This window comes from Aquarana catesbeiana, linkage group LG08 (assembly GCF_042186555.1).
Source record: "Aquarana catesbeiana isolate 2022-GZ linkage group LG08, ASM4218655v1, whole genome shotgun sequence".
Taxonomy (NCBI): Eukaryota; Metazoa; Chordata; class Amphibia; order Anura; family Ranidae; genus Aquarana; species Aquarana catesbeiana.
Window position 1 is genome coordinate 126,255,449 of NC_133331.1, and position 22,167 is coordinate 126,277,615.

General features: G+C 44.4%; 1 protein-coding gene across 3 annotated transcripts in view; it reads left to right on the plus strand.

The window, feature by feature from the left end:
- Positions 1-22,167, plus strand: part of STAMBPL1 (STAM binding protein like 1) — an 82,698-nt gene that overhangs the window by 35,374 nt on the left and 25,157 nt on the right. For 2 of the 3 annotated variants that reach the window (XM_073596362.1, XM_073596360.1), the window contains 3 exons: positions 10,521-10,738; positions 10,825-10,900; positions 11,758-11,853. In XM_073596362.1, the coding sequence (XP_073452463.1) occupies positions 10,536-10,738; positions 10,825-10,900; positions 11,758-11,853 (375 nt within the window). In that variant the 5' untranslated portion in view covers positions 10,521-10,535. Of the gene's footprint in view, positions 1-8,944; positions 9,074-10,520; positions 10,739-10,824; positions 10,901-11,757; positions 11,854-22,167 lie in introns of those variants that run through there. The other variant, XM_073596359.1, reaches the window with a different exon arrangement.

Here is a 22,167-nt window from a genome sequence, read left to right on the forward strand (position 1 = left end):
TTTTTACGGTCCAAAAGCCAAATGAGGATGTCAGACCCATTCTGGATCTAAGGGATCTGAACCGATTCTTAAGGATTCGGTCCTTCCGCATGGAATCAGTTTCGGACAGTAGTCTCCATCCAGCAGGGAGGAGAATTTCTGGCATCGATAGACATCAGAGATGCATATCTGCATGTGCCCATTTTTCCTGCTCATCAGAAGTTCCTGCGCTTCGAGATAGGAGGGCACCATTTCCAGTTTGTGGCTCTGCTTTCAGGATAGCCACTGCACCTCGAGTGTTTACAAAGATCTTGGCTCCTCCTCTGGCCAGATTAAGGGCGCAAGGTATAACTGTCATAGCATACCTAGACGACCTGCTCTTGATAGACCAGTCGGTAGCCTCTTTGAACGGGAACTTGAGGACCACAGTCAAGTATCTGGAACACCTAGGTTGGATTCTCAACCTAGAAAAGTCTTTCCTAAAACCAGTAAGAAGACTGGAGTATTTGGGTCTGATCATAGATACAAGCCAGGAGAAAGTATTTCTACCTCAGGAAAAGATCACTGCTTTAAGGGAACTGATTCTGGTAGTCAGGACCAAGAAGGGTCCTTCTGTCTGCCTTTGTATGAGGCTGCTAGGAAAGATGGTGTCTTCATTCGAAGCAGTTCCCTATGCTCAGTTTCATTCAAGACTACTGCAACACAGTATCCTGTCGGCCTGGAACAAGAAGGTTCAGGCATTAGACTTTCCGATGCACCTGTCTCATGCTGTGCGTCAGAGCCTCAATTGGTGGTTAATACCCGAAAACTGGCAGAAGGGGAAATCCTTTCTACCGGTTACTTGGACGATGGTAACAACGGATGCCAGTCTTTCGGGTTGGGGAACAGTTCTGGAACAGTCTGCGGTCCAGGGGGTATGGTCCAAAACCGAGAGGACCTTACCCATCAACATTCTGGAGATCCGTGCGGTATATCTAGCCCTAAGAGCCTGGACTCTCAGGCTACAGGGCTGCCCAGTCAGGATCCAGTCCGACAATGCCACAGCAGTGGCTTATATCAATCATCAGGGAGGCACCAGGAACCGAGCTGCTCAAAGAGAGGTGAACCAGATCTTAGTCTGGGCAGAGAAGCAGGTGCCATGCATATCGGCAGTCTTCATTCCAGGGATAGAGAACTGGCAGGCGGACTATTTAAGTCGCCAGCAGTTACTCCCAGGGGAATGGTCTCTGCATCCTGACGTCTTTTGGGCCATATGCCAAAGATGGGGGGTCCCAGATGTAGATCTCTTTGCATCCAGATTCAACAAAAAGATAGACAAATTTGTAGCAAGGACAAGGGATCCTCTTGCATACGGGACGGATGCGTTGGTGATTCCGTGGCATCGGTTCTCACTGATTTATGCATTCCCGCCTATTCTGCTACTGCCGCGACTTCTTCGCAGGGTCAGGCAGGAAAGGAAGTCAGTACTTCTGGTAGCTCCCGCCTGGCCCAGGAGGACTTGGTATGCAGAAATAGTAAGTATGACGGTGGGTTCCCCGTGGACCCTACCGTTACGCCCAGACCTGTTGTCTCAAGGTCCAGTGTTCCTCCTGCCTTACAAACGCTAAATTTGACGGTTTGGCTATTGAGACCCACATTCTGAAGAATCGTGGGCTTTCAGGTCCTGTGATATCTACCTTGATCAATGCAAGGAAGCCAGCTTCTAGGGTAATTTATCATAGAGTCTGGAAAGCTTATGTATCCTGGTGTGAATCCAGGGGTTGGCATCCCAGAAAGTATGTGATAAGTAGAATTCTTGATTTTTCTAACAATTGGGATTAGAGATGAAGCTGGCCTTGAGTACCATCAAGGGCCAGGTCTCGGCCTTGTCAGTATTGTTTCAACGGCCACTTGCTTCGCATTCTTTGGTTTGAAGCTTTTTGCAGGGGGTGACGCGTCTTAATCCTCCAGTTAGGGTGCCCCTAAACCCCTGGGACTTAAATTTGGTTCTATCTGTTTTACAGAAACAGCCGTTTGAACCAATACGTCAGATTCCTTTGGTCTTGTTGACGAGAAAGTTAATTTTTCTGGTAGCTATTTCTTCTGCTAGAAGAGTATCAGAATTAGCAGCTCTTTCCTGTAAAGAGTCTTATTTGATTGCACACAAGGATAGAGTGGTATTGCGCCCTCATCCTAGTTTTTTACCGAAGGTGGTTTCAGATTTTCATCTAAACCAAGATATTGTTCTGCCTTCCTTTTTTCCAGATCCCTGTTCTTCGGAAGAAAGGTCACTACATTCTTTGGATGTAGTAAGAGCAGTCAAGGTCTATCTGGAAGCAACTGCTCAAATTCGCAAAACGGATGTTTTGTTCGTGCTGCCGGAGGGTCCCAATAGAGGACAGGCAGCGTCAAAAGCTACCATTTCTAAATGGATTCGACAAATGGTTATTCAAGCTTACGGTTTGAAACAGAAGATGCCTCCGTTTCAGATCAAGGCACATTCCACAAGGGCTATTGGTGCTTCTTGGGCAGTGCATCACCGGGCCTCTATGGCTCAAATCTGCAAGGCCGCAACCTGGTCTTCAGTCCATACATTCACCAGATTTTATCAGGTGGATGTGGGAAGGCATGAGGATATCGCCTTTGGGCGTAGTGTGCTGCAGGCAGCGGTACAGGGTCCTCAGCTCTGATTGCACCCTACTTGGTTGTGGTTCCCCTCCCCTCAGATAGCATTGCTCTGGGACATCCCATCAGTTATTACTGTGGCTCTGTGTCCCGTGATGTATGAGAAAGAAAATAGTTTTTTTTTTAACAGCTTACCTGTAAAATCCTTTTCTTTTGATGTACATCACGGGACACAGAGGTCCCGCCCCTCTTCTAATACACTTATATTGCTTTGCTACAAAACTGAGGTATCCCTGTAGGGGGAGGGATTATATAGGGGTTGAACTTCCTGGTTAGGGTGTGCCAGTGTCCAATCACCTAGTGATACCCTATAACCCATCAGTTACTACTGTGGCTCGGTGTCCCGTGATGTACATCAAAAGAAAAGGATTTTACAGGTAAGCTGTTATAAAAAATCCTATTTTTTTCCTTGTCAAAAGAAGTTTATTGAGTATACAATGTTATAAAGATACATAAAGTAAGTTTACAAGGATCTATAAAGTAAGCTCATTGTTTTACAGTAGGGTTTATATAGGTAAATATCATGAAATTTTAAATATTAAACATTGGGTTCACGTAAACCTAAATTAAAGATATATATCATTTCCTTAGTTACTTTTGTAGGTATTTAAATGATTTATACCTACTATACATATTGTTTACAAGTAGAGTGTATATAGGTCAAATACATTCTGATAATGAGCTTTAATCGTAAGGTGGAGAAAAGGAAAGAGAAAGAAGAAAAAAGGTTGAAAGGTAGAGGTATGGTCCACAAGGTTGTCCCGCTCGTCAGTTTATTATTCTTTTTAGTTCTCTTTGAAGCCTTAGAATGGGTGTCTCTGTAAGTCATTTAATCTGTTACCATGGCAACAGGACAGAGTCATTGAAGTTTGACAGGAACTGTTGTTTTATCCAAGGATGCCAAAGTTTTTCAAATTTTGGAATTTGATTTTGATCGATGGCTACCATCTTAGCATGGGACATTGTATTATTCATTCTGTGAATTGTTTCTGCTAGTACCAATGTAGGAGATTTCCATGCCTTGGCCACTGTTTGTTTTGCAGCCGTTATTAGTTGGATCATAAGTTTGAATTGAGAGAGTGTTAACCATTCCGGTTTTAGATTAAGTAAAGTTAAATATGGATCTGGTTGTATTATTTTTTTAAATATTTTAGATGCAATCACGAAGACTTCCTTCCAGAAGGTTTGGATTACTGGGCACGTCCACCATATGTGTAAATATGTGCCTATTTCTGGGCATCCTCGAAAACAAAGAGCTGAGGTATTAGGTGAATATTTTGCCACTCTAGCGGGTACAAGGTACCAGTGAGTTAGGACTTTATAATTTGTCTCCAGTGCTAAGATGTTGGGTGAAGATGACTTAGATGTGAGCCATATGTTAGACCAGTCCGTGTCTTCTAAAGTTCGTCCCAGGTCCTCCTCCCACCTCTGAACGTAAGAGGGTCTATTAAGATTTGCTACTCCATATAATTGATTATAAAGTGATGAAATTGTACCTTTAGCAAATGGATCTTTTGTACAGATTGATTCAAAAATGGATAATTGGGATAATGGTGTATCCCCCTTTAGCAATGGTGTATAGAAATTTTTGATTTGGAGATATCTAAATATCTCAGAGTTTGGTAGATCATATTTTTCTCTAAGCGATGGGAATGAAAGGAATGATTTAGATGCTATGAAGTCATTTAGTGTCTGAATGCCTGATGTTGTCCAAGCTTTAAAAGAATTTGGGTAGATCCATGCCGGATAAAAGGCCGGATTTCTGATAAAAGAAAGGAGAGGATTGTGTGGAGATTGTAACTGATATTTGGTTTTTAGTTTATCCCAGAGAGATAAGAAGTGTTTAGTTATGGGATTATGAATTTTAAAGCGGTCTTTAGGATCAAGCCATAATAAATTTGATATTAATAGAGGGTCATTTTCTGAAGCCTCTATAAATACCCATAATGGGATTTCCTGTTTTGCATGGTATTTGGACAGACTGGCCAAATGTGCTGCTCTGTAGTAGTTAGTAAAATTAGGGTATCCCAGGGCTCCTTTATTTTTGGGAAGATGTAGTGTGTGTATAGGTATACGTGGTTTAGAAGAGCCCCATATAAACGAAGTTGCTCTTTTTTGTACTATTCTCAAAAAATAGGAAGGAATTGGAATAGGGAGGACTCTGAATAGATAAAGCAATTTGGGTAGAATAGTCATTTTGATTGCATTAATCTTCCCTATCCAGGATAAAGGAAGTTGCGACCATTGTTTTATTAGATTTGTGATCTGTCTTAATACAGGAGGAAAAATCCTATTTTTTTAAAACCCCCCCGTCCCGACGAGCTCACGCGCAGAAGCGAACGCATACATGAGTAGCACCCGCATATGAAAATGGTGGTCAAAACCACACATGTGAGGTATCGCCGCAATCGTTAGAGTGAGAGCAATAATTCTAGCCCTAGACCTCCTCTGTAACACAAAACATGCAACCTGTAGAATTTTTTAAACATCGCCTATGGAGATTTTTGAGGGTAAAAGTTTGACGCCATTCCACGAGCGGGCGCAATTCTGAAGCATGACATGTTGGGTATCAATTTACTCGGCATAACATTATCTTTCACAATATAAAAAAAAATTGGGCTAACTTTACTGTTGTCTTATTTTTTTTATTCAAAAAAGTGATTTTTTTCCAAAAAAAGCGCATTTGTAAGACCGTTGTGCAAACACGGTATGAAAAAAAGTATTGCAATGACCGCCATTTTATTCTCTAGGGTGTTAGAAAAAAACAATATATAATGTTTGTGGGTTCTAAGTAATTTTCTAGCAAAAAAAACTGTTTTAAACATGTAAACACCTAAATTCCAAAACGAGGCTAGTCCTTAAGTGGTTAAGTCTTGTTTTAAAAAAAAATAACAAACATGTTATACTTACCTACTCTATGCAGTTGGTTTTGCACAAAGCAGCCCGGATCCTCCTCTTCTCGGGTCTCTCTTTGGCGCACCTAGTCCCTCCCTCCTGTCAAGTGCCCCCGCAGGAAGCAGCTTGCTATGGGGGCACCCGAGTCGAGCCGCAGCTCCGTGTACCCATTCAGACACGGAGCCGTGGTTCGGGCCTGCTCCCTCTCTTGACTGATTGGCTAATTGACTTTGACAGCAGCGGAAGCATTGGCTCTGCTGCTGTGTCTCAGCCAATCAGGAGAGCCAAGGCCCCCGTGCATATCACTGGATAGAGATGGGGCTCAGGTAAGTATTAGGGAGGCTGAGGGGGCCGCTACACACATAAGGTTTTTTTTTTTATCTTCGTGCATAGAATGCATGAGGATAAAAAAAACCTTCTGCTTTTACAACCACTTTAAAGTATTGATGCTTGAGGTGATTGTAGCCGTATTTGTGCAATTATAAAAACAACAATTGAGTGCTGTCAGTGATACTTTTTTATTTGCACTTACATTCAAGTTTTCAGGACAAGCCTTTGGGGGGTGTACCCTCTTCAAGGTCAAAGCAATACTAATACACAAAATTTTAGCAGAAATATATATTTGCAACCCATCATAACAGACGATGAAATGCTGAAGGAAATATTCCAAAAACCTTCAATACTGGCTTTCAGGCAACCCAACCTTAGACAAACTAATCAGCAGGAAACTTAACCACTTGCCTACTGGGCAATTAAACCCCCCTCCTGCCTAGACCAATTTTTAGCTTTCAGTGCCCTCACAATTTGAATGACAATTACTCAGTCATGCAACATGGTACCCAAATTAGTTTTTTGTCCTTTTTTTCTCACAAATAGAGCTTTCTTTTGGTGGTATTTGATCAGCTCTGGGTTTTTTATTTTTTTTGCACTATAAATGAAAAAAGACCGAACTTTTTGGAAAAAAAACTTTTCTTTTTTTCTGTGATAAAATTTTGCAAATTTAGTCTTTTTTCTTTATAAATTCTGGCCGCAATTTATACTGCTACATATCTTTGGTAAAAATAACCCAAATTAGTGGATATTATTTGGTCTGTGTGAAAGTTAGAGTCTACAAGCTATGGTGCAAATCATAAAAAATTTATCACACCTGATGTACTGACAGCCTCATTTCTTGAGACATAACAAGCCAGAAAAGTACAAATGACCCTCTTTTAGAATGTAGACATTCCAAGGTATTTGTAAGAGGCATGGTGAGTTTTTTGGAGTTGTGATATTTTCCCCACAATTCTTTGCAAAATTAAGATTATTTTTATTTTTTTCACAAAATTGTCATATTATCAGGTTATTTCTCTCACATGGCTTTTGCATACCACAAATGACACCACAAAATACATTCTGCTACCCCACCTGAGTATGACGATACCACATGTGTGGGACTTTTTCACAACTTGGCCACATACTGAGGCCCGACATGGAGGGAGCAAATTACACATCTAACTTGTTAACTACCTATTACATTTTTGAAGGCCCTGAAGCACCAGGACAATGGAAATGCCCACAAAATGACCCCATTTTGGAAAGCAAACACCCCAATGTATAATCTATGAGGCATAATGAGTCTTTTGAATGGTTTATTTCTTTCCAGAAGTGTTTGGAAAATGTGGAAAAAAAATGAAAACGCATTTTTTTTAAAAAACAAAGTTGTCCATTTATAAGATATTTCCAACACATAGCATGTACATAGCAAAAATGACATCCCAAAATACATTCTGCTACTCCTCCTGAGTATGGTGATACTACATGTGTGAGACTTTTACACAGCCTGTCCACATACAGAGGCCCAACATTAAAGCGTAGCACCTTCAGGCATTCTAGGAGCATAAATTACACATCTCATTTCTCAACCACCTATTACACTTTTGAAGACCCTGGAGCAAAGGATTTTTTGGACATTATTGTTGGTGGTGATAAAACTGCACAGATGTGTGCTGATAAGCCTGCACCGATGGGCACCGATGAGCCGGCACAGATGTGTGCTAAGCCTGCACTGATGGGCACTTATGAGCCAGCACAGGTGTGCACTGATTGATGGCACAGATGTGCACTGATGAGGCAGCACAAATGGGCACTTATTGATGGCACAGATGTGCACTGATGAGCGGCACAGATGGGCACTGATGACAGATGACTGATGGCACAGATGGGCACTATGACACTGACCCTGATGGACACTGTGACACTGATTGGCACTGTCACTGTTTGGGCTCTGGTTTGGGCACTGTATGTGATGCTGTATAGAAGAAATCCCTCACGCTGCAGCACAGATGCTCTTCCTCCTCATACACGGTCTCCTGTGTGAGGAGGGAGAGCTGTCAATGAGAGGGGATCTCATATATTTACACTTGAGATCATCTTTCCTTGGACATGCTGATCATGTGGTAAATGGCCGCTGTGATTAGCCATTTACCACGATCTGTGATTGGCTGTGTCCAAGGGACACGGCCATCCCAAATTTTCCCTGATGCGCACTCGCGAGAGCATGCGGGGAGCGTGCAAAGAGGTGGACGTCATAGGACGGCGTCCTGGCAATTAAGGTCTGCGCTGTAGCCATCGTTTAGCTATAGTGCGGGTGCGAGGTGGTTATTTCTGATTATGAAGTCACTACTGAATAACGCTGCAAATTGTGCAGCCAAATCAATCAATTATATAGTGCCACACACAAAGGGATCTTCAATATCATAGGATACAGCTTTACCTCCAGTAATGTTGTGTACCTGATACAATGCAAAAAATGCAACAAAGAATCTTATGTTGGCGAAACAGGGCAGAAATAGCAAAGAATTAATTTACACAGACACACCATTAAAGGGGTTGTAAAGGATCGTGTTTTTTCACCGTAATGCATCCTATGCATTACGGTGAAAAAACACCTGTCAGTGACCGGCCCCCCAGCCCCCCCGTTTTATTTACGTGACCCCTCGAACTTGACACATGGGGACGCGCTGTCTCTCTGCCCGGGGTTCTCGGCTCTTGATTGGATAGATTGATAGCAGAGCAGCCATTGGCTCCCGCTGCTGTCAATCAAATCCAATGATGCGAGCGCTGGGGGCAGAGCCGAGTCCTGCATTTGGCCTATATTGACGCCGAATGCTGGACTCGGGAGCACGCCCGCAAGGTAACCCCCTCGAGGAAGCGCTTCTCCAAGGGGGTTATCAGATGTGGGGAGGAGCCGCGAGAGCCACCGAGGGGCCCCAGAAGAGTAGGTTCGGGGCCACTCTGTGCAAAACGAGCTGCACAGTGGAGGTAAGTATGATATGTTTGTTATTTTTAATTTTTTTTTATTTTTACCTTTACAATCACTTTAAGGAAAAGAAGGAAGATGATGTCTGCACACAGCCCGGCTCAAGGTTGTATGTCCGCCTCCATAGCAAGCGTTCTCTTTTGGGGGCAGATAGAGAGGAGGGGAGGACAGCCCTGGAGGGAGATTCCAGAAGAGGAGGTTCAGGGCTATGTGCAAAACCATTACACTGACCTGGTAAGTATGACATGTATGTTTATTTAACAAAAAAATTGAACCTTTACAATCACTTTAATGGTAGATATAATTGTACCCCGAGGGAAATTTAGTCTTTGACATTTTCTTGTATCCATCCCCTAATTTGAACTACCTATTTTTTAAGGAGTGGCTAGCAGTGTTTTTTTTTATCTTTATGGTTTAAGGCATGCCAAAATGCTGGCTCAGCAGACATTGGAACTTTCAGATACACGGGCAATAACAAACCTCTTGAATACACACAGGTATGAATATTTTTTGCGTCATTACATGGTCCGGTATGAACCAGTGTAAGTAGGCATATTTCATACACAGCCTATCCCTGTGGAAACTAGAAATCACTGTAGTAGACACTGCTACTACAGTGATCGCCGCTAGCTTCTGGGTTCATGTTGAATGGCTGCACAAATGATGACACTCTTTCTGCATGAGTGCCATTCAGAGAACACTTGAGCATTGAAAGTGGAGATTGGGATGTCATTGCACTGCCTTTGCACCTTGTCCAATCAGTACCAGTGGGACATATAAATAAGTTATTTTGTGTACTTTTAAAATTTTATACACAAACACATGTAAAATACTTCGTGATGTGACAGTGAGCTAATTATTTGAGCTGTTACAATATTTATTCTTTGGTGAGATGAGGACGGTGTTCCTTAAAACAAAAGATAAACTGGTTGCTTGATTTTAATGTAGAAAGAAAAAGCATATTCCGAAACATTTGAGCAAATGCATTTGAATGACCCATCTTGTTATCGCAAAGGTACAACCCATGAAAGGTTGTGGCATAAAGTTTGCTAAAATGTGTGACATTTTTATTGTTGACCTGGGGGGAATATTTTTCCCTAAAAGGAGAGCTCCAGGAATCCTATCTAAATGGGACAACAGGAGGTAAAGGCTAAAACTTGAATGCAAAGGTACTGTTGGCTCAGTGCTTTTAGTCAGTGCACTCTTTACTTCCTGTCTCTGGAATTTTTGCATTGGAATTAATTGTTGCATTAGAAGTCTGTGGGACTAACACTACAGTCACCAATTCCAGATGTACAGAAATCCCAGACTGGAAATTAGAGGTGTGGGTCAGATGTGATAAATCAGTATACACTGTACAGCGGATAAAATAATATTATAGGTGCCCTGTAAAATCTCCTCTTCCTCACACCCTTCTAAGTGCACATGTTGGGAAAAGAAAATGATTGATGAACATAGAAATGTAACACTGAGGTAGGCTTAAAGTTTTTGGCTTATTCTGTCTGAATTAGTTACCTTATGTAAGTGGTCTATTGACCACAAGTCAAGGATTTCGTGTTGCAATTGAACAGCTTTGTGGGACTTGGAGAGATTGTTGGTAGTAGTGTCCACTAACCAGTGACATGGGTGGCACATGTAGCTTTGAAGCTCTTAACACATATATGTTTTATTTTGGGTGCAGAAAAAGCTTGTAGCGATGCCGGATCACACAGATGTATCTCTAAGCCCAGAGGAGCGAGTTCGGGCCCTCAGCAAGCTAGGCTGTAATATCACCATCAATGAAGACATCACGCCCAGGCGCTACTTTCGGTCTGGAGTGGAGATGGAAAGAATGGCCTCTGTGTACTTGGATGAAGGAAATCTTGAAAATGCCTTTGTTCTCTACAACAAATTTATAATGTAAGGAGTCCAGTCATATTCTAATTTAAACATGTCTTCAGCCACCACCATTTAATGTAAGCAATGAAGTGTCTGTTTGGTTCCAGGCTGTTTGTTGAGAAGCTGCCCCAACACCGAGACTACCAACAATGTGAAATTCCAGAAAAACAAGATATATTAAAGGTTAGTTTGAGTTACCTATATTCCTAATTGTTTTTCTCCATAAACAAAATAATTCTTCATACATAAATTTCAATAGGACACAGATGAGGGTAAAAAAAAAAAGCCTAAAGCTGGTTTTACATAGGTGCTCTCATTAGTCCACATCTGCCTGCTCAGCAGGGGATGACAGGTCTGTGTCCACTCCACTATGCAGACAAGACACAGACACAGCCCCGCTGTTCTCTTTGGGAATGGACTGCCTGTCCGTTTCCAACTGACTGTCATCCAATCTGTTTTAGTGGACAGGATGGGATCAGATGTCAGCTGGTGTCAGCAGACACATGTCCGCTGATATCTGCTGCTCCATAGAGAGCTATGGATGGTCCGATCAGGTCTGCCTGAAAAACTGACAGGCGGACCTGATCGTCCAACCTGTGTGATACCAGCCTTACTCTATCCAAAATGAAGAAAAACGTTTTGGCTCTGGTTCTAATTTAAATAATTAATAATAATAGGTTTTAGCTGCATGTTGCTCTTGGCTGATTGGGCACCTCTACCCTGTAACACAGAGATGCTGGTTAGATTGTAACTGTTAGCTAAGCTACAACGTATGTTACCATCTATGGGAGGCAATATTGTGGCAACAGTTGAACTTTCTTTCTGTATGGCTGTATTGATTGTAAATCTATTATTTTTACATGGGCTGCTGTAGTTTCCCTTTAAACACAAGTCTGGTTGTAAGAGCTTTCGTGCAAATACAAATATTCAGTAAAAATGTATGGTAAATTTTCCAACCTGCAGTTGGTAGAAATTATTATTATTATTATTATTTACATTTTGATTTTTTAAATGTTTTCACCTGTGTTTTCCTCTTGCAGAAATTAAAAGAGATTGCATTTCCAAGAACAGATGATCTTAAGAAAGAGCTTTTGACAAAATATAACTTAGAATACCAAGAATATATGCAAGGCATTGTAAGTGCTCTAGAATGTTACTACTGTTTTTCTCTCTTTTTTAAATTTGTTTTTTTACCTTGCAATGGCAGTTATTCATGGCAGGCACATTATGTGTATAGTGGAACTGAACCCACAAATGTAACTACTTTTTCCAAAAGAAAGCTTGAGTTAAAAATGTTCTATACATGTTACTAAATCTTTATCAAACATACCAATGTCATTTTTTTTTTCATTTGCAATCTTTCTACTAGCCCATGCACAGTGTACTGTATGCTATATTCAAGGCATGCCTCTGGTTATAAATGTCACAGTTGCCTTATGTCAGCTCACAGGCAAAGTCCTTATTTTTAGCCAGGTGACTCAGCTGAAAGCAACTGACACTTTTTTAAAACAAATACCTTTAGGCTCGGTTCACACTGGGGCGACTTGGGATCCGACTTGTACGTCCTCAAGTCGCCCCAAGTCGCTCCAGAAATAGTTTCAATGGGAGTTAACGCTAGCGTCTTAATAGACACTACTGAAGTCGCTCCGACTTCAGGGCGTACTCCCTGTACTACTTTGATCCGACTTTGATCCGACTTCAGCCTATTGACTATCATTGAAGTCGGATCAAAGTCGGATCGCCGTCTCGCATGATCCGACTTCGGCATGCGACTTGTGCTCAAATGATCTTGAGGGGAACTCCGCGACAAATTTTAAAGAAAAATCCGGCATGGGTTCCCCCTCCAGGGGCATACCAGGCCCTTGGGTCTGGTATGGACCTTGAGGAGAACCCCCTACGCCGAAAAAACGGCGTGGGGGGTCCCCCCCAATCCATACCAGACCCTTATCCGAGCACGCAGCCCGGCCGGACAGGAATGGGGGTGGGGACGAGCGAGCGCCCCCCCCGCCTCCTGAACCGTACCAGGCCGCATGCCCTCAACATGGGGGGTTTGGTGCCTTGGGGGAGGGGGGGCGCGCTGCGGCCCCCCCCACCCCAAAGCACCTTGTCCCCATGTTGATGAGGACAAGGGCCTCTTCCCGACAACCCTGGCCGTTGGTTGTCGGGGTCTGCGGGCGGGGGGCTTATCGGAATCTGGGAGCCCCCTTTAATAAGGGGGCCCCCAGATCCCGGCCCCCCACCCTATGTGAATAGGTATGGGGTACATGGTACCCCTACCCATTCACCTAGGGAAAAAAAGCGTCAATAAAAAACACAGTACACAGGTATTTAAAATAATTTATTAGGCAGCTCCGGGATCTTCTTCCGACTCCGGGGGTCTCTCCGGCGTCTTCTCCCGGTGTCCGCATCTTCTGCCGGCTCCACCGCTATCTTCTGGCGCTCTTTTGCCAGCGGTGGTCCGGACCTCTGGATCATCTTCTTCCCTCTTCTCTTCCAGAGATGTTGACACGACGCTCTCCCCAGCCAGAATGGTTTCTGTGCGCTCTGCAAGGGACTTATATAGGCGGTGACCCCGCCCCCTTATGCCGTCACAGTCCCTGGGCGTCGTGTCAACATCTCTGGAAGAAAAGAAGAAGGCAGAAGTCCGGACCACCGCTAGCAATTGAGCTGCAGAAGATAGCGGAGGAGCCGGCAGAAGATGCGGACACCGGGAGGAGACGGCGGAGAGACCCCCGAAGTCGGAAGAGGACCCCCGAAGTCGGAAGAAGATCCCGGAGCTGCCTAATAAATTATTTTAAAAACCTGTGTACTGTTTGTTTTATTGACGCTTTTTTTCCCACATAGGGTGGGGGGCCGGGATCTGGGGGCCCCCTTATTAAAGGGGGCTCCCAGATTCCGATAAGCCCCCCGCCCGCAGACCCCGACAACCAACGGCCAGGGTTGTCGGGAAGAGGCCCTTGTCCTCATCAACATGGGGACAAGGTGCTTTGGGGGGGGGCGCACACTGCGCCCCCCATGCCCCAAAGCACCCCCCATGTTGAGGGCATGCGGCCTGGTACGGTGGGGGGGGGGGGGCCGCCAGCGAAGTCGCCCGTCATGGAGGCGACTTGAAGTCGCCTCGTAATTTGCCGAAGTCGTGCCAAAGTCGCGCTGAAGCCGCGTTGAAGTCGCGGTACAAAGTCGCGTTAAAGTCGTGTTGCCCATGTGTGAACCGACCCTTATCCTTTGTGAATTGAGCCTAGGTACATTTTTTTCACCTGTCTTACCTATGCTTTCAGTGGCTTTGTGTCTTCTCCTGATGTAGAAAGTGAGCAGTTAAAATAATAACACTATTATTTTTTTTTTCCCTCAAATTTTCACATACTGGTAGAGAAATCGGACTACACTGTGGCAAGGATTGGTCCTGCCCACTTTGGACCTCCTTAATCAAGAGTGTAAAAAAAGTCTTAAAGGTGACCAATGCTTTTGCAAATCATCAGTTTCTCTTTGTTGATTTGATTTCCTCCTTTATTCCAGTGGGGCCATTTGAAACCCTCTAGGCCTTGTTCACATAGGATTTTTTTTTATTCCAGTCAGCGTGTCTTTTGGTTTTCATCAGCTAATAGTCATCCTCTTACATTTGATCCTACGGTCATGAGTAGAAGATTAGAGGAATGTGTTTTCAGTGACTACGCTTCTTTTGAGTCAATGTAAGCTTTAGGGTACTTTCAAACTGCTCTGTAGCAGAATCGTGGTAAAAACGTGAATGTGTTTTTACCTTGATCTTGCTGTGTTTTAGATGCGTTAGATGCATAAATGCAGTCTCAAAATGTATTAAAATTGTCATGCAAACATAAACAACATGAAACATAGCCAAGCCAATGAAATGATACATACAGTAAAAAATGTCATTACACGTATCATGGTATAAAATGTAAATTGCAAAGTACACAGGCATGAAAAGTGTCCCAACGCGTTTCGCAAGACCATGCTCATTTTATCAGGGGTAGATGCATGTGTAGTACATCTGTGGGGGGGTATAATGAACCAAATAAGTATCAACACAGAGATGGTATCGTGACAATTAGTCAAGAGGGTCCAAAACCCATGGCCCTATACTCACCATAGGCTGGATCAGACTACCAAATGCTGAATACTCAGAGGCAGCAGTAATGAGCGTCTGGCTTGGAAGCTGAGGAGGCAGAAGAAAAACCAACCCAACAGAGCACAAACGGGGACAGACATGGCCGGGATGGGGGAATGTGTCGCCAAAGATCTCCCAGTATCCATTAATAATGTCAACTGAAACATAAATGCATATGTATCAATAGATGCTGTGTAAGAGTCCAGGGCTTACCACGCATGTGCCAATGGTGCGTTGCCGAAAGAGGAAATCCATGCCAACTGAGCATGCGCCAAAGACACCTCAGGGCACCAAGCTGCACCTGCGCAGAACATTTGATGGAGAAGGGCAGGATAATGCCCAGGACGCGCACAGGAAGTGACCTCAACCTGATGGAAAAAGGCGGGAAAATACCCAAGAGGCACACAGGAAGTGACCTCAAACTTCCCTATATAAGCCCAGCCCAGACACTGCCAAATTGCTGTATTATCTTCAGTCCCCCTTGTTCCTGTGTGTGATCTGTCTTTTTTTTTTTTTTTTAATTCTTTATTTATGTTTTATAAATACAAAACAAAAACCACACATCGGCACAGCTTAAAGAAAAACATCTGTAGCATCCCCTTAAACTAGAATCCCACCCCCCTCCCTCAGCTATCCTGCAGTTATTCCACTAGACACTAAAAAGACCTGTTTTCCCCTAATAATTCCCTATCTTTAAACCCGTTATACTTTAACCAATAATCTCCTCAACATAACTCCACGTCTTTTTGAACATCCGCCACCCTACCCATTTATCTTTTCGTTCAGCCACATCGTCTGGGTCTGTTCCTGCCCTGTCCATACTCTCTATATTATAGATTTAATTAACACAAAAAATCCAATCTCGAGTTTTAGGACTTTCCGATTCCTGCCATCTTTTCGATATCTGACTCTTAGTGGCACTCAGCAAAATAGGAACAATAGATGTTTGATATTATTTAACTGACTCATCTGTCCCATGGAATAAACACGTCCAAGGGTCTTCCGTTTATAGTTTTATTAGTGTGTGATCTGTCTGAACCTATTGTGACCTGGAAACCTGTTTGACTACTTTTGATTGCTGCTTGCCTTTGACCTTGGATTTGTACCTTAACCATTCTACTTCTTTGCCCCTTTTGTACTTGGCTGCCAGATTGGAACCGACACCGGCTTGGATCTCGAACATTCTTCTTCTGATCCCTCTTATGCTTCATTGCCCAACTGAACTTGACCTTGGCTCAGATCCAAGACTAAGGCTTACACGGTGCTCCGCACCCTTGGCACCCCTGCCACTCGGCGTCCCCACCAAGTCTCTGTCTCCATCTCCAGAGGCTTTAAGGACCTGAGGTGCAAGGGAGGCCTCCCCTCTACTTCGGTCTGATATCGGGTACGTGGCCCTCGTGACAGAATAATCCAGCCATGTCTGAGACTGAGGGGAGTGCTTCCGCTTTTGACGCCCTGTGCCAACAAGTGGCCTCTGTGTCTCAGGCCATGACATCCATACAAGAGGGCTACTTTCAACTGGAAGGTCCGCTGACTGCAATGGCCAATCCCTCAGTTCTGATCCCCCTGGAACCACCTGTTATGGCTATGGAGCAGCCCATCTATACTCCAGCTCCTGAACCACGGGTTCCTATGCCGGAACGCTTTTCAGGGGTTCGCCACAAGTTCCATGCTTTCAGGAATGCCTGTGGGCTATACTTTACCTTACAGCCTAGGACCTTCTCTTCAGAGGATACACAGGTCGGGTTCGTAGTAGCCTTACTTACTTACAGAAGAACCTCAAGCATGGGATCATCAGCTATTGGAAAGGGAGAGTCCCATACTGCACTCACTGTCTTCTTTCTTCAATGCCATGGCAATCCTCTATGATGACCCACAACAAACCTCCACGGCTGAAACAGTGTTGACCTCTCAACAGGGAAACACCCTGTTGACGACTACGTAACGGAATTCCCCAAATGGGCTACAGACACTGCATGGAACGACGCTGCCTTGCGCCATCAGTTTCATTTGGGTCTGTTCGAGCCCCACAAAGACGAATTAGCAAGAGTGGAGCTCCCTGATAATTTGGAACCTACAATTCAGTTGGCTATCCAACTTGATCGCAGGCTCAGAGAACATCGCAGGGAATGATCCGGTATGGCCCGTCCCACATGGATGCTCCCACAAGTAACCATGGCTCCACACCTGAGAACCCCTGAGACCCCCACATCAACCCCAATTCATGACGCAGAACCGATGCAACTCGGCTTAGTTGGTGCACCCGTCACACCCGAAGAGCGACAGTGTCACTTGAACACCGTCACTTGAACAATCTATGTCTGTATTTTGGTGGAGCGGGTCACTTTCTTCAGGGATGTCCCATTAGACCGAGTAAGTGGATCGAACCCCCATCTCTTTCACCGTACGTTGTTAGATCTTCACATCTCACTCTCTGCCTCTCTTTGCAGATACCAGGAAGGATAATCCAAGTAGCAGCCATTATTGACTCTGGGGCTTGCAGCTGCTTTATTGACATCCACATCTCCAAAAAGTATGGAATTCCCTATGCAAGAAGCCCCAGCCATTTACAGTTCATCTGGCAGATGGCTCCACACCAACCTCGGGTCCCATAACCTATGAGACCACCCTCACATTGGCCACCACTGAAGCAGACCATATCTTTGGCTAGATGTGATTTCTTCTCCTACTTTTCTGGTTATTTTGGGGTTACTGTGGCTTCGACAGCACCAAACACAGATTGAATGGTCGACTGAAGTTGTGTCTTTCGGCTCACCCTATTGCTTACACCACTGTTTCCCACAACGAGCCTGTTTGATGGTTCAACCCCTTTCCACAGATGACAACACTCTTCTCCCCCAGGTTTACAGAGACTTCCTGGACATCTTTGACAAGAAGGGGGCTGAATCCCTGTTGCCTCACTGGCCGTATGATTGCCCCATTGAGCTTCTTCCTGGTTCTGCAATACCATTTGGGAGGATCTTCCCACTCTCTGAGCCTGAATTAGAAGTCCTCCGAAAATACATTGATGACAATCTTAGGAAAGGGTTCATCCGGCCCTCTACCTCTCCTGCTGGCGCTGGACTCTTCTTCGTGGAAAACAAGGACCATTCTTTAAGACCATGTATCGACTACAGAAAATTAAACAGTATCACAATTAAGAATCGATACCCGTTGCCTCTAGTCCCTGAGCTCATTCAGAGGTTCCGCATCGCTGAGGTCTTTTCAAAATTGGACCTACGGGGGGCCTACAATTTAACACGGATAAGAGAGGGCGATGAATGGAAAAAGGCCTTTCGTACTAGGTTTGGCCATTTTGAGTATTTGGTCATGCCATTTGGGCTGTGTAATGCCCCAGCAACTTTCCAACACTTGGTGAACGACATCTTCCGGGATTTTCTGGACCTCTTTATGATAATGTACTTAGATGACATCCTAGTTTTTTAACCTTCTCTCAAGGCACATCACATCCACATGCAAAAAGTCCTTTTTCGCCTCCGAGCCCATAAACTCTACGCCAAGCTTGAAAAATGTGAGTTTGAGAAAGATGTCATACAATTCCTTGGCCTCATTATTTCGACTTCTGGCATCTCCATGAACCCCCAGAAGGTAACTGCAGTTCTTGAATGGCCAGTATCTTCGGACCGTAAGAGCATCCAGAGGTTCATGGGATTCAACAATTTTTATAGAAGATTAATCAAAGGCTGCTCCTCAGTAATTTCACCTATCACACAACTCACCAAGCAAAACTGCCATTTTCTGTGGTCCCCCTCAGCACAAACAGCTTTCAACAAACTCAAGAAGCAATTCACCTCTGCCCCGGTCCTTCGTCATCACGACCCAGCCCTGCCTTACGTTTTGGAGGTCGATGCTTCAAATATTGCGGTTGGGGCAGTCCTTTCTCAGCGCCATGAAACCACAGCCATCTTGCATCCTGTTGCCTTCTTTTCCAGGAAGTTGTCCCCAGCCGAAAGGAACTATGATGTAGGGGACCGGGAACTCCTTGCTATTAAACTGGCCCTGGAAGAATGGCAATATCTATTGGAAGGAGCCTCGCACCCTATACTTGTCTACACTGATAATAGAAATTTGGAATACCTCCGTACAGCTAAACGTTTCAGACCTAGACAAGCCAGATGGGCTCTCTTCACCCAATTTCAAATGCATATCACGTACCGTCCGGGATCCAAGAATTTTAAACCTGATGCTCTATCCCGCATTTATCCCACATCAGATAACTCACCAACAACGGACATGATACTCCCTGCCTATAATTTCTTCCTACTTACGGATGACCTCTTGTCCAGGATAAAACTGGCCTCCTCTCTAGACCATCTGCCCTCAGGAGAACATCTGCAAAAAGAAGGACTTTTCTTCCACGACCATGCTGGGTTTGTGCCCCTTCAACTGAGAGTTCCTGTGCTCAAACTCTGCCATGACAACAAGTTAGCAGGGCATTTCGAGGTAACCAAAACCACCGATCTGCCTTTGCGAACCTACCCTCAAGGCAGACTGGCACGCTTACGTCAATTCCTGCCCGGTATGCAATCACAACAAAACGGAAAAGAATAAATCATGGGGTCTCCTACGCCCCCTGCCTGTTCCCTCCAGACTCTGGGAACAGATCAGCATGGATTACATAGTGGAGCTACCACCCTCTGATGAGTTTATATCCATATTTGTTGTTGTGGACTGCCTTACAATAATGGCTCATTTTATTCCTATGATTGACACTCCTTCCACCCCAGAAACATCTCAGGCCAATCCACCTCTAAATTCTGGAAGGAGCTCTGTCTTGCTCTAAACATTGAGAACCACTACCATTCGGCCTACCACCCTCTGACCAATGGACAAACGGAACGCACAAACCAAACTCTTGAACAGTACCTTCGTTGCTTCTCCACCTTTGTTCAAGACAATTGGGCATCCCTACTTCCTTGCACAGAATTCGCGTACAACAACGCAATACATTCTACCACTAAGCAATCACCGTTCTACGCCAGCCTGGGGTACCACCCTTCTTTTTCTCCTGTCCTGCCCGTTTCCGCTTCGGTCCCGGCTGTCTGGAACAGAGTGGAGTTTCTAGACAACTTAGAGCTCCTAAAGGATACCATGGCCAAGGCACAGCTGGATTACAAGATCATCTATGATCGAAGACGGCGGGGGGACCTGGATCTTTAACCGGGAGACAAGGTTTGGCTGTCTACCAGACATTTAAAATTGGCCTGTCCCTCCAAGAAATTGGGCCCTAAGTTCATTAGGCCCTTCCTTGTCCTGTCTCGATTCAACCCTGTTGTCTACAAACTCAAACTGCCCTCAACTTACCGGATCCACCCTGTCTTCCATGCCTCCCTCCTGAAGCCCGTGGCCCGGAACCCCTTTGGGGAACGTGGGGGCCCATCTTCCGCCTCCCTCTATGATTAAAGGGATCGAGGACGGGTGTCCGGAGGCCGCCCCTTCGGGGGGGGGGGGCTCTGTAAGAGTCCAGGGCTTGCCACGCATGCATCAATGGCGCGTTGCCGCAGGAAGAAATCCGTGCCAACTGAGCATGCGCCAAAGCCACCTCAGGGCGCCAACCCGCACCTGCGCAGAAGACTTGATGGAAAAGGGCAGGAAAATGCCCAGGACACGCACAGGAAGTGACCTCAACTTGATGGAAAAAGGCGGGAAAATACCCAGGAGGCGCACAGGAAGTGAAATCAACCTGATGGAAAAAGGCGGGAAAATCCTCAGGAGGCGCACAGGAAGTGACTTCCTTATATAAGCCCAGCCCAGACACTGCCAAATTGCTGGATTATCTTCAGTCCCCCCTTGTTCCTGTGCTAGTGTGTGATCTGTCTGAACCTGTTGTGACCTGGAAACCTGTTTGACTACTCTTGATTGCTGCTTGCCTTTGACCTCAGGTTTGTACCTTAACCATTCTACTTCTTTGCCCCTTTTGTACTCAGCTGCCAGATTGGAACCGACCCCGGCTTGGATCTCGACCATTCTTCTTCTGATAAACCCCTTTATGCTTCGTTGCCCAACTGGACTTGACCTCGGCTCGAATGCTGGACTAAGGCTTGTATGGTGCTCCACACCCTTGACACCCCTGCCACTCGGTGTCCCCACCAAGTCTCTGTCTCCATCTCCAGAGGCTTTAAGGACCCGAGGTGCAAGGGAGGCCTCCCCACTACTTCGGTCTCACATCAGGTACGTGGCCCTCGTGACATGCTGTCATAACAGCATAGAAGTAAAGTAGTATATGATATAAGTATGTATATGCATGAACCAATCTGGTTCAATAATGGTATGGGTTTAGAATCTAGGGGACACTAGAGAAAAAAAAAAAAAAATTTATGGTGTAAATAAAAAAAAAAAAAAGACAAAAACAATGTGATGGAGTGTTTTTGTCATATTTTTTTATTTACACATTTTATTTATATATATATATCTATATCTATATATAATTTGTTTTTTTTTTGGGGGGGGGGTTCTCTATTGTCCCCTAGATTCTAAGCCTACACACACATCTACCCCTGATGATGCGAGCATGGTCTTTCGAAACGGGTTGGGACACTTTTCATGCCTGTGTACTTTGCAATTTACATTTTATACCATGATACGTGTAATGACATATTTTACTGTATGTATCATTTTAGTGGCTTGGCAATGATTTATGTTTGCATGACAATTTTAATACATTTTGAGACTGCATTTACTCATCAATTACTTGTCAATTGTTGGCTAACCGCATTCACCTCATTTAAAGTCCCAGGGCGATTTCGTGTTTTTTTGTTGCATATATTGGGATGGAAGTGGTTTTCGGGTGACACCAGACCTTTTTCTTTTTGTCTAGATGCGTTTGCTGTGCATTTCTAGTGTGTTTTTGGGTTGTCTGCACCAAAAACACAAAATCCTGGTACGTTTTCACACTGATTTTGCCGCAAATTCTATTCATTTCAATGGGAAGCTGCATTTTTGGTGCAGTTTTCAAAACCGCATCAAAGATGCAGCATGCAGGACTTTTCAAAATGCACTGCATCTGTAATGCAGTGGTGAGAAAAGTCCCATGGGATTCAAAGGGAAACATTTTTCTTGTGTATCAGTGTGAAAGGGCCCTTAGTTGAACATACCGTTCATTTCATATTCACTTTCATTGGAAGCACTACTAATCAGGATATACAGCCTGCTTCTGACATAAGCATGTATGGCTGCCCCTACTAACATTTAAATTTACAAAGAGAACAAGTATTAACACTCAGTGTTTAATATCTGTATATAGTAAGCTTTTCACCTTTACTTTCCTGTGTGAGAAGGCTAGATCCACCTTTTCATACTCCAGTCC